The sequence below is a fragment of the Homarus americanus genome, unplaced genomic scaffold, assembly GCF_018991925.1.
Source record: "Homarus americanus isolate GMGI-L3 unplaced genomic scaffold, GMGI_Hamer_2.0 scaffold16894, whole genome shotgun sequence".
NCBI lineage: Eukaryota > Metazoa > Arthropoda > Malacostraca > Decapoda > Nephropidae > Homarus > Homarus americanus.
This window is the reverse complement of record NW_024746541.1, coordinates 5,366,238-5,380,007: the sequence shown is the minus strand read 5'-3', so window position 1 is coordinate 5,380,007 and position 13,770 is coordinate 5,366,238. Positions and strand designations below refer to the sequence as shown.

General features: G+C 43.4%; 1 protein-coding gene across 1 annotated transcript in view; it reads left to right on the top strand.

Moving 5' to 3' along the window:
* LOC121879297 (ryanodine receptor-like) overlaps nucleotides 1-13,770 on the top strand; it is a gene marked incomplete at its 5' end in the record, with an annotated part of 109,180 nt that overhangs the window by 25,647 nt on the left and 69,763 nt on the right. Inside the window, 12 exon segments of the mRNA XM_042385894.1 lie at nucleotides 341-521; nucleotides 702-928; nucleotides 1,254-1,608; nucleotides 1,782-2,158; nucleotides 2,270-2,407; nucleotides 3,476-3,679; nucleotides 4,163-4,278; nucleotides 4,644-4,798; nucleotides 5,473-5,733; nucleotides 10,489-10,697; nucleotides 10,941-11,123; nucleotides 12,364-12,529. Coding sequence (XP_042241828.1) covers nucleotides 341-521; nucleotides 702-928; nucleotides 1,254-1,608; nucleotides 1,782-2,158; nucleotides 2,270-2,407; nucleotides 3,476-3,679; nucleotides 4,163-4,278; nucleotides 4,644-4,798; nucleotides 5,473-5,733; nucleotides 10,489-10,697; nucleotides 10,941-11,123; nucleotides 12,364-12,529 — 2,572 coding nt within the window.

Genomic DNA, 13,770 nt, shown 5'->3' with positions numbered 1-13,770 from the left:
GGACCAGCGGCTCAGTCCTCCTCACACTCTTTATCAACTTGGCATTATATTTATTTACTTCTGGAATCTGTGTTTACTTCTATATTTTATTAATGTTCTGGTATTGCTACAGTGGTGGTGGCCGAAGATGTTCAGTGTTGTTGGTGATGCGTATTCTTAATTCATTTTCCAATTGGACTTATCTCTATAAGTACTACTGGATAATGAACAGTTTCTTACTAACTTGCTAATAGAATCCAGAATCAAATAATGGTGTGTATAGTGAAATATAGTTATTATCAGTTGCCTGTTGAGGGACGAGGCGGTGAACCTGGGGATGACTCATGGTTCTCCCTCGCAGGTTCTTCAGTAAAAAGCGTGAGGCGAGTGCTGACCGCTCCAGAAGTAAAGGCCGCACCCCAGAGCCCTCTTCCAACAGCTTGGAAGTGCCTCGCCCCGGCAGGAAGAACCGTTCTCCCTCCGTCAGGCTCTCTCAGGGCATAGAGACCAAGTTGGTGCCTCCAGCTATTCCTGAGAGACAGGTACAGTTGGCTCATCTACACTGACCCCAACTCACGATAAACTTTCACCGAAAATAGAGGCTTTTATAATCTATGTACAGTAATAATTTGTTTCTGCGTCATTGGCCCACATTTAGAATGAATATAACATGAGTTGGGGTGCTGTAGATAGTGGCGGGAATAACTGATCTATATCGGCAGGGTGCCACGGAGGAGCTGCGGGAGGAGGAGCTATTTGATCCTGAGTGCCTCAAGCTGATGAACGAATACTTCTATGGTGTGAGGATCTTTCCCGGTCAGGACCCCGCCCACGTCTACATAGGTTGGGTCACCACGCAGTACCATATCCACGACACCGCCTTCGACCAGAGCAAAGTGCGCTCCGTCATCGTGCAAGAGTACACCGAGGAGGGACACATCCAGAATGCGTGAGTACAAGTTGTTATATAATAAACGATGTTACATGTTTTATTGTGTCAGTCGTACTAGTTAGTAAACCTTGATCACCGACGTGGGGTGCTCTAGTTGTTTACTTATTGGAAATATCATGTGATTGTATTGTATAGGCCAGTGGTGTTGCTGCCTCAGGTGCTGATCTAATGGACCTCAAGTAATTCTTTCCTCTGAGTTAAGTATCGTCCTCACAGGTAGTTCCTTGTCCATCCCTTTACTAATATCCCTTTTTGTACTATCCAACTCAACTGATGTACAGTTTGTAGAATGAAACTGTATAATTGTTGTGTACCTTTACAGCGTGGAGCGTCACAGCTGTTACATGTTCCGCGCTGACGAGCTGCATGCGGAGGTGACGTCAGACACAGGCAGTAAGGGTGCCTCTCAGGGCATGTTCATCGGTTGCTTCATCGACACTTCGACGGGCTTCATCACGCTGCAGTGTGACGGCAAGGACACGCGACACAAGTACCGCATGGAGCCCGGCACCAAGCTCTTCCCTGGGGTGTTCCTGGAGCCTACCAGCAAGGAGGTGCTGCAGATCGAGTTGGGTCGTACCCCCAACACGCTGCCCCTGAGTGCGGCCGTCCTCCAGAACAGTGATAAACATGTCGTGCCCCAGATGCCCCCCCGCCTCAAAGTCCAGATACTTAAGGTATGCCCACACGCTGGGAGTATGCTAAACGTGCTCTGAGTATACCCATTTGTTAAATTTATGACATGTATGCTCTGGCCTGCCCCCTTAAACCCCGAGTATGCTGTATATACTCAAGATATATTTTAAATAGTAGGATTGCCTCACATGTTCTGTGTGTTGTTGTGTTACAGCCTTACCAGTGGTCACGGGTACCCAACACGTCACTCAGAATTCACGCCCTCAAACTCTCTGACATCCGCGGCTGGTCCATGCTGGCTGAGGACTCCGTGCCGATGCTCGCCCTCCACATCCCTGAGGAGGATCGATGCATCGACATCCTCGAATTGATCGAATACGACAAGTTACTGAGCTTCCACTCTCACACACTTGCTCTGTACTGCGCCGTGTGCTATCAGAGCAATTACCGCGCCGCCCACACCCTCTGTTCTCACGTCGACCAGAAACAATTGCTGTATGCCATGCAGAGCGAGTACATGTCTGGCCCTCTCCGAATGGGCTTCTACAACCTCCTGATAGCGTTGCATCTTGAGAGCTTTGCTAACACAATGTAAGTCTTCACAGTTTTCTACTGGTGTTCTAGTAATCGACACTTGTTGAATATTACTCTACTGTTGTAGAAGCAGTTTCTCGTTTGTTATTGAATATGTATCGTGTACAGGGAGGTCACCCACAACGAGTTCATCGTGCCGCTGAGCAGCGAGCTGAAGGAAATCTACTCTGAGGAAGGAATGGGCAACTCCATGTCCGCCATCCACACCGAGTCCGTCCGTCCCGTCATGTCTATGTCTGATATCACGTATGTGTTAATAGTGGTGCCATCTTATCATACACTGCTGTTGTAGGTCACTGGAGCCATGCAAAACTTAAATTTAGCCAGATATGTTGTTGTTTTACACACTCCACTCAGCTGGTTTATCTCTACATTTTTCTCCAACAGAAGACACTAAGGTTCTTGTTTAAACATAAAGTTTGGGTTAAGTTAGTCGTATACTACAACCCGGTTTTAATTTATTTAGTATAAGAAGAGAGACTCAGTGGCTATTATAATCTTAGCTAAACTTAATGAGCGTTCAGGTAAAACAGCGACTTGCTACTCTCCAGCCTTCAACTTTTCTATAAGTTTTGATCAACTTACAACACTTGATTGACCTTTGCGTGCAGTTGATACTTAAAAAAACGGCACAATTAGAGGTGTGGAGGTAGCAGGTCGCCACTCTCATGACACAGGTGTTGTTTCTCACCTGGCAGGTTTATGTAAAACTGTTATTGTTTTTTATAATGTTGAATTAATGTTTAAGATTGACTAACATTTAACTAACGATAAATTTCCACGTAGTTTTGTGATTCTAATGTATGTTAGTTTTTTTTAACCTAGTTAGTTGTTTATTTATAATTATCATTTATGTTCTCTTGTTTTATATGTTGATTTGTTCTGTATGTCGTAAAGTAAAGCGCCAACTCTGACCATTTTTACCACATCGGGCAAAATTCAACTTATTTACGTCATGTTTCTGTTCTCTGTTACGTGTATTTATATATTTTTTTACTTTTTTCTTACATTGTTTTGGCCTCGTGTGCCCTGCTTGGCCATACCACCCTCCACTCCACCCCAACGCTTGGTCTCCTGCAACTGCTCCACCACCGCCACCACTTTGATTCTAAACGTCGCCGGAACAACAATATTTTTCTCTCCATATTTTCTCACTCATCGTTTCTCTCTGGAATCCATTACCTGCATGCCATACCAACCACTTTCAACTTGATCCTACCCTCGACCACCCACCCACCCACCCACTCACGTACCCGTCAACCCACCCGCCTGCCCTACCCGTCTACCCTCCCTGCTTATTCCTGCCTACTTTAGTCATCTGGTAAACCCCGAGACTATCTCCATCCATTCCACTCACGTGTCCAGCACCAACATAGAGACCATCAAGGGGCTCTCCTCACCTTACTTCCCACTCGACGTAGCCAGAGAGTTCGTCATGAATGCCCTCGCAGAAGCCGTCAAGACCAATCAGATCCACAACAGAGATTCCATCGGCGGCAGCAACGAAAATCTTTTTGTGTAAGTGATTAAGACTGTTGTTACATAGATTTGTCTTTACGTCCCCTCGAGACTTGGCTGACTGGCCAATCAGAAGGCATTAAGACTTTCTCTCACTGGCCAATCAGAGGACATTGAGATTTGGTTCAGTGGCAAATCAAATGTTACTGAGATATATAACTTGATTTATGAGAACATTTTGTATAAAAATTCATAAAAGAGAGATTGTGTGTGTGTGAGACGGTCAGTCAGTCAGTCAGCGCCATAGCAACAAAACCATGAAACCTAGAGACTTGAAATATTGCTTTCTTATACTGGGGGTATAGATGATTGTGTAGTTGATGGAGTGTAGTCACGCAATAGGCTATGGGCTGCCTCTCATAAACAAGCCCTGCAGCGTCAGGTCCCCTAGCTAGTATAGACAGCTCGTTTAGACAACAACACGAAATAATAATAGTACACCAGATTGTGTGATAACTTGTACTGTATGTGTGTATGTTACAGGCCGCTGCTGAAACTGGTAGACAAGCTGCTGTTGGTGGGCATCCTGCAGGACGACGATATCAAACGACTCCTCCTTATGATCGACCCTCAGACGTGGGACCCAGACTTTGAGCCAGGTAGGCGTTGTGGCGGGCCTGTGGGGGTGATCAAACGCCACACTGCCTCATCTCGTTTATAAAATGACATAAAGCGTGGATTTTGTTTTGTTTAACATGAATCATGTTACAAGAACTGTAACTTTTTAAGATTAGTATTTTTTGCTGCTATATATGATAGTGTTTATAGACCTGAATTCCAGTTATCTGTAGTATTCTGTACCAACGAGGATTTTGGTGACTCGCAGTCCTCTCATATGCTATAAACCATAAAATTTATATCTTACCAGCATAATAAAGATGAACAAATTAAAGGTATTAATTTAACTGCTGTATGTTTCAGTGGATGAAGGTAATATATTACAGCTAATGGTTATATACTTCAGAGGGTAAAGACGAAAACCGTATAGGTATTTTGTCGATGGAGGTCGCTGAGGGCGTGAAGCTACAGCTGTGTTACGTGCTGCACCACCTCCTCGATGTGCAGAAGCGTCATCGTGTTGAGTCTCTCATTGCCTTCGCTCAAGACTACGTGGGCGAGGCAAGTGTTTGGTGGCACGCTCACACCTGATGCCTAACCTGCATCAGTCGCCTGAATCCCCGTTTTAGGTGGTTGTTCTCTTCTCTCACTTTAGATGTTTTATACTTCCTTCCATCTTTATTTCTTCGTTCCATTTTTTCTGTGAAGGAAGAAGAGACAGAAATACTTTCTGTATCCATATGTACTGTACAGTTGTAGACGAAAAGAATTCGGCAGGTTGGCAGACAGGAAGGGAGGGGGTGTAATGGGAGGGATGGGGTGTAGGCGGAGACTTGGTACCGTAGCATCAGGGTGGTGTTGATAAGTCTCCTCAAACATTCAACTTTTACGTATTGAGTTATTTATCGCACAGTGTTGGTGTAAGATAAGCATGCGTCATAATTAGATATAAAAAATCAATTTGTGCTGTCAAACGAAAATCTCACCAGCACTCCCTCCCTGCTTGCCGAAGTCTTTTTGTCCACAACTCTATATTACTCGTATTCCAGTGAGAAACATAATTTAAACTAACTTCTACACCAGTTAATTAAATTGTAATGACATAAATCCAAGAAGGCGAAGGAACCAACCCAATCACATACAAGGTGCAGTCTTAGTCTCTTTCTGTCACACTAATCTGACCGCCTTACTGTTTGACTCACAAAGTGTAACGCAACTGTTAATTTAACCTTCAGATCCAACAAGATCAGCTAAGGCGGTACATTGAGATCAAGCAGTCAGACTTGCCGTCCTCTGTGGCTGCCAGGAAGACCCGCGAGTTCCGTTGTCCTCCCCGAGAGCAGATGAATGCCATCTTGGGATTCAAGAACCTTACCGACGAGGAACTTGAGGAGACACCCTGCGGAGAGGACCTCAGGAAGGAACTACAAAACTTCCACGAACAGCTCAGGGCCAAAGCCAAGATACCAGGATCTGAAGAAGTGGGAGAGTCTGAGGTGAGTGTCACGTCTCTTTATCACCTACCTCACCTACTTCACCTACCTCACCTACTTCACCTAACTCACCTACCTCCCCTACATTACCTTCCTCACCATTCTCACCTACTTCACCTACTTCACCTACCTCACCTACCTCACCTACATCACCTTCCTCACCTTCCTAACCTACCTCACCTACCTTACCTACTTCACCTATCTCACCTACTTCACATATCTCACCTACTTCACCTACTTCACCTACCTTACCCACTTCACCTACTTCACCTACTTCACCTGCATCACCTACCTCACCTACTTCACCTACCTTATCTATCTTACCTACTTCACCTACTTCACCTACTTCACCTGCATCACCTACCTCACCTACTTCACCTACCTCACCTACTTCACCTACTTCACCTACCTCACCTACTTCACCTACCTTATCTATCTTACCCTATAAACTACCTGCTTCCACCTCTTCACCCCTGCATCACCTACCTCACCTGCTTCACCTGCCTCACCTGCTTCACCTGCTTCACCTGCCTCACCTCGCTTCCTGCCTTGTCTATCACCTACCTCACCTACTTCACCTGCATCACCTACCTCACCTACTTCACCTGCATCACCTACCTCACCTACCTCACCTACTTCACCTACTTCACCTACCTCACCTACTTCACCTACCTTATCTATCTTACCTACTTCACCTACTTCACCCGCATCACCTACCTCACCTACTTCACCTACCTCACCTACTTCACCTACCTCGCTGCCTAAACCCCACCTACCTCCTGCTTCACTACCTCACCTGCTTCACCTACCTCACCTATAATACCTCACCTCCTACTTCACCTACCTTATCTGCCTTATAACTTCTTATGTCAGCTATCACCTATTCTTACCTCTTCACCTACCCTCCACCTACCTCCACCTGCTTCACCTCTTCTTCTTATAAACCACCCTCTTCTCCTTAATCACCCTGCCTCACCTACTTCACCTGCCTCACCTGCTTCACCTACCTCACCTACCTCACCCTCTTCACCTACTTCACCTACTTCACCTACTTCCTGTCACCTCACCTCCTCGCCCACCTACCTCCCCCTGTTCACCTACCTCACCTACTTCACCTACCTTATCTATCTTACCTACTTCACCTACTTCACCTGCATCACCTACCTCACCTACTTCACCTACCTCACCTACTTTAACTACTTCACCTAATTCACCTACCTTACCTATCTTACCTACTTCACCTGCATCACCTACCTCGCCTACTTCACCTACCTCACCTACTTCACCTACCTCACCTACTTCAACTACTTCACCTACTTCACTTACCTTACCTACTTTGCCTATCTTACCTACTTCACCTACTTCACCTACCTCACCTACCTCACCTGCTTCACCTGTACCCACCACCTCACCTATCCACCTACCTTATCTATCTTACCTACTTCACCTAGCTTCACCTGCATCACCTACCTCACCTCGCTTCACCTACCTCCCACCTACTTCACCTACCTCACCTACTTCCTTCTTCACCTCTTCCTTGCCTTACCTGCTTTTGCCTGTCTTACCTACTTCACCTACTTCACCTACCTCACCTACCTCACCTACTTCACCTACTTCACCTACCTCACCTACTTCAACTACTTCACCTACTTCACTTACCTTACCTACTTTGCCTATCTTACCTACTTCACCTACTTCACCTGCATCACCTACCTCACCTACTTCACCTACTTCACCTACTTCACCTGCATCACCTACCTCACCTACTTCACCTACCTCACCTACTTTAACTACTTCACCTACTTCACCTACTTCACCTATCTTACCTACTTCACCTACTTCACCTACCTTACCTACATTACCTACCCACCTCTTCTACCTCTTCACCTCCCCTCACCTGCTTCACCTACCTCACCCTCATCACCTACCTCCACCTGCTTCACCTCGCTTCACCTCACTTCACCTACCTTACCTATCTTACCTCTTCACCTACTTCACCTACCTTACCCCTGCATTACCTACCGCACCTGCTTCACCTGCACTTCACCTCCCTCACCTCACCTACCTCACCTACCTCACCTACTTCACCTACCTCACCTACTTCACCTACTTCACCTACCGCACCTACTTCACCTACTTCACCTCCCTCACCTACTTCACCTCCCTCACCTACTTCACCTACCTCACCTACTTCACCTACCTCACCTACATCACCTACCTCACCTACTTCAACTACTTCACCCAATTCATCTACCTTACCTACCTTAGCTATCTTACCTCCTTCACCTACTTCACCTACCTTACCTATCTTACCTACTTCACCTACCTCACCTACCTCACCTACTTCACCTACGACGACCAAATTGGTGGTGAAAAAACACACCAAGGATATGACAACAACAGCTAAGTTACCAACTCTTTCAGTTTCTGATATACCATTTGGACGTTAGCATAGTCAGGGACAAAGCTGACACGGACGGTACGAAAACTTTAATTGTTGGCGATTCCCAGGTACGGTACCTGGACAGAGCTTTTTGTGGTAAAAATAAAAATAGGATGAGGGTGTGTTTGCCAGGAGCTGGGGTGGGGGATATAGTTGACAGGATGGACAATATCTTGTCTGGTAATGGGAACAAACCCATTATCTGCCTCAGTGCAGGAGGCAATGATATTGGCCTGTGTAGGAGTGAGGAGCTCATGCAGCATTTCTTGGATAGATAGGACAATGTCATGTCTGACACCTTGAATGTTGCCACACCTGATAGTAGTCTGCCTTTCATGATCTCCCATGAAGTAAATTTGGAGGAACTTTGCCTGCTCATCTTCCAGTGGTAAGAGGGATCCTGCTTTGTGATAGACTTGACCCTGGACTTTGAATGTTGGTATGTATCCATGCTCACGAACTACTCTGGTAGCTCCAAAGGATGTCATCTGGAAGCATGAATTGTACTTCCGTATTTTTTCCAAGAAGTGTTTTGACTCTGGTGTTGTTCCCAGCATGAGAGTCTTCAATGGTTGTGGTGGTTTTTCCAAATTTGGCAGTCGTACTTTCCCATGAGAGCAGCACAGTCCAGCAGATTCTCCTTTGTACTTCTTTACACCGCAGTATTCACATTTCTTATCAATGTTGCCAATGACAACAGAGGGATACTTTTCATATTCTATCTCATTGTAATAGTTAAATGCTGCTCTTGCAAGTGGATGCCACTGTGTAATTCTTTCTTAGAATTCTGGATCCCGCAGCTCTCTGTCTATTAGTATTCAAACGAATTTCATGCGCTTGATCATTTTCAAGAGAAGGCCTTTCTGCTGTTTGCTATCTGTCAGCATTAAGACGGGATTCCGTTTCCTGATCTGTTTCCTGAGACCGACTGTCCGCTGTTCGCTCTCTCTGAGCATTAAGACGGGATTCCCTTTCTTGATCTGTTTCCTGTAACCGACTGTCCGCTGTTTGCTTTCTGTTAGCATTTAGACAGGATTCCGTTTCCTGATCTGTTTCCTGAGACCGACTGTCCACTGTTCGCTCTCTCTGAGCATTAAGACGGGATTCCCTTTCTTGATCTGTTTCCTGTAACCGACTGTCCGCTGTTCGCTTTCTGTTAGCATTAAGACGGATTCCCTTTCCTGATCTGTTTCCTGTGACCGACTGTCCGCTGTTCGCTCTGGGCGGCTCATCTGCTAAGCCACGGTAGGACGCCACCCTCCGGGAGGCTCCACATTGTCTCACTGTTCAGTCCCGTTCATTAACGGTGTATGTAAGTTCCACCACGTTTTTCACTACAACGGTACAGCAAAGTATATTTTTTTAGCATTACAGGGTAAACTGTTATTGTTTTATTGTCTAATCATCACTACATATTACATCATCCATCATTACTACATATAACACCATTCGTCATCACTATATATAACACCATCCATCATCACTACATATAACACCACCCATCATCACTACATATAATACCATCCATCATCACTACATATAACATTATCCATCATCACTACATATTACACCATCCATCATCACTACAGATAACACCACCCATCATCACTACATATAACACCATCCATCATCACTACATATAATGCCACCCATCATCACTACATATAACACCACCCATCATCACTACATATAACATCATCCATCATCACTACATATAACATCCATCATCACTACATATACACCATCCATCATACTAACACCATCCATCATCACTACACACCATCCATCATCACAACATATAACACCACCCATCATCACTACATATAACAACATCCATCATCACTACATGTAACATCATCCATCATCACTACATATAACACTATCCATCATTACTACATATAACACCATCCATCATCACTACATATAACACCATCCATCATCACTACATATAACACCATCCATCATCACAACATATAACACCACCCATCATCACTACATATAACAACATCCATCATCACTACATGTAACATCATCCATCATCACTACATATAACACCATCCATCATTACTACATATAACACCATCCATCATCACTACATATAACACCATCCATCGTCACTTCAGATCGGTAAAATAGTTTCCGAGATTCTGGTGCGGACACACATACACTCAAACACACAAACAAACACACACATAGACATACTTCTTTGTTTATATATATATATATATATATATATATATATATATATATATATATATATATATATATATATATATATATATATATATATATATATATATATCTTCCACTTGCAGGAGGTACCACCACCGGAGAGCAAAGGCGTGGTGGCCAAGTTCCTGGGTATCCTAGGTGGCGCGAAGGAGGAGATAACGGAGACGGCGCCGCCTGAACCTGTGGTGTTAGATGCCGCAGATAAGTTCAAGAAGGTCCTCGTGGAAACCATCGTCCGCTGGGCTTCAGAATCCTTCATAGAAACTCCTGTTCTTATTAGAGAAATGTTCAGGTTTGTCCAAGTATTTTCTAAAACATGAAGTATTCATCAAATATGGATATGTTATATATATTTTCAACCATCATTAACCCTTTAGAGGCCACGGATTTCTCTCAGATGAATAAAATAGTCAGGCGTTAGCCAGAATAAAATTCCCAAGCGCGACACTGCTCTGTAAAAGGTTATAATATTAGTTTCTATGAACAAAATTGTATCAGGTGTCTCAGACAATGACATACTCCACGTCTCCTCTAGCCTGCTACTGCGGCAGTACAATAGCATCGGCGAGATGATGGCGGCGCTAGAGAGGACTTACGTTATAAGCAGCAACACCAAGAAAGATGTCGAGACGCTGTGGCTGTGCCTCAGTAAGGTGCGCGCCCTCCTACCTGTCCAGATGTCCCAGGAGGAAGAGGCTCTCATGAGGGAGCTGCTCTGGTGAGTCACATGGTGTTCGCTCATTTCGGGATAAGGCTTATTACATAAGGTTAGGTTAGGTTAGGTTAGGTTAGGTTAGGTTAGGCAAAAACTACCTATGCTATAGTTCGCATTTCCCGTTCTCTCCTTGTCTCGAAATAACCTCCAACCAAGTCACATCACATCTCTACACAGCCTGAAGTGACAGTCACTTTGTCCTCGTCTTACCTCCTGTAGCTGCACGACCCTGTTAAAAGAGGTCAATGCTGCAGGTACTGTCTAGAGTCCTGTTTAAGTTCCGATTAGTAAACTTCCCTTCAGCAGGAAGTTCTCGTTTCATCACTTCTCTCCTGCGTCAATTCTGATTCCTATAAAGGGCCAATCGATTTAAAGGTTTTTGTAACTTCTGAAGATAGTTTGCTGTGTATTATAATATCAAAGTAATAAAGATTTAACTTTATTCAATATTAATCACAAGTATTAGACAAACCGTTGGTGTGGTGCTGAACTTTCAATCTTATTTGTTCCTTCCTTTCTGTAAGAGGAATAGACTACTGATTTTTCAGTTGGGTTAGGCAGCACTGTGATACATGCATTGAGAGAGGCTTTTGACTAGCCCACACTGACGCAACTCTTGTTTGATTCTTGCCCGTTGATAAACATATTGGGGTAATGATATATAAGTCCTCTACATAGAAATTGTCTCAATATCAGCAAGGGAATAAGTGAGTGATACAAGTGAAAGTTAAGAGGTATTGTGTTTATTTAAGACAGATGGGGACAGTAGGAGGCACTATGACCAGTAGGGGAAACATCTGGTGAAAATTAAGACAGTGTTATTAGGAAGTGTTGAGATTGTGATGATGTGAGATGGAGTGAAAAAGTTATTTTTGGGAGAATTTGGTAGTTTATGACTCGAGGTGAAGAGAAAATTGAGGTTTGTGTGTAAAGAAGTGAAACTATTGACGAATACTTTTGATAACTATACTGTACATATCGTTTAGAAAGCTCTTAAAAATAAGATATATGGGAGCCTGTAATATACACAGGTAAGCCAATGCTCGAATCCCGGCACTCAAAGGTGAATATTGTTTACATTCTTAGAGTAGGATACTTCAGGCTAAAATTCAAGGGATGATTTACGTTAGAGAAATAAAGAAAGTTAACCCTACCCTGTGTTTCTCTCCCACCCATCAAATCCACTTGTCGTCATTGATCACATTTACTGTAAACTGGTATTAATGTAGTGTTGTTCCCCCAGGACGCTCGTCAACAACCATATCTTCTTCCAACATCCTGATCTGATCCGCATCTTGTGCGTGCACGAGAACGTCATGGCTGTGATGATGAACACACTGGGGCGGCGCGCACAGGCGGTGGGCGAAACGCAGACAAGTGACGGCGAGGTGACACAAGCCAAGGAGAAGGTGCGGCCTCAACCACACCGCCACACCCATACTACCACATCCCTGCCTCCATCACACCCTCTGACCACCTCAGCTATTACTTATTATTGCTATGAAGTTATCTTAAATTTTAATCTTCACTGCAATTCACTTTTCTTACAACTCTATTAGTGTTTTTCTCTTCTTTGGTCTTGTACAATATTATGGTTTATAAATTTTCCTATCTGTTTGTTCATTATGTCATGGTGTTTGTGTCTTGTGTCGATGGTGTTAATGTGAGAGTTTATTTCATTAATATTGCTGCCAGAGTTGTGGTCCTGTGCACTGCGAAGGAATGACTCGTTGTTTTCACTGGAATTTTAGTTTTTGGGATTTATTTACACTTTTTTTTTTAAATTAGCAAAGTCAATATGAAAGATGGATGGCTCTGCATGTTGTTGTTTGCTCAGTTCTTAAGACACAAGCCCATAGAACTACCAGGAACACATTTCGTGGTAGAAGGAGGAATGGGAGGAGAAGAAAATGAAAGAAGAGAAGGAGGAAGAGGAGTAAAGAGATGAGGAGGAGGAAGATGAAAAGAACGAGGAGGAGGAGTAATGAAGACTTATATATGAAAAATTGATCGATTACTTTGACTAACATTTTCGTAGGTAAAGGCCGCTAGGACTCTTTCAACATTCTCCTGATGGGATTTGGGGTAATTCTAAAATTTTTGTCTTTATCATGTACAGTATGTGGTGTACAGAAATTTGCTTTTGTTATCCATTGACAATATTTTTTTTTAAATTTTCCAGCAGTATATATTTAATACATTATTAAGTGCGTGTGTGTTAGGGGTCACTCCTAGAGGTCTTATTCCTGCCTCTTACTTACTCTGCCTCCGGGCTGGGTATATTTAGCTTGTATCCTCCTGGCTGATGTTGTAAGCTTAGTGACGGTGTGTTGTGGTGTATGGTGTTCTACTGTGTGTTGACTTGTTGAAACACTGTTGGCTACTAAACATCTGTTCGATTTTTAGTGTTCGGGTATCGACATCTTTTCACTTCGTGGGTTGAACTCGCTTACCAAACGATATGTTATTATTATTATTATTATTATTATTATTATTATTATTATTATTATTATTATTATTATTATTATTATTATTATTATTAATTATTATTATTATTATTATTATTATTATTATTATTATTATTATTATGGTTGTTATTATTACAACTGTTCATATAAAGCACTCATCGACCAATACGATATATGGTATA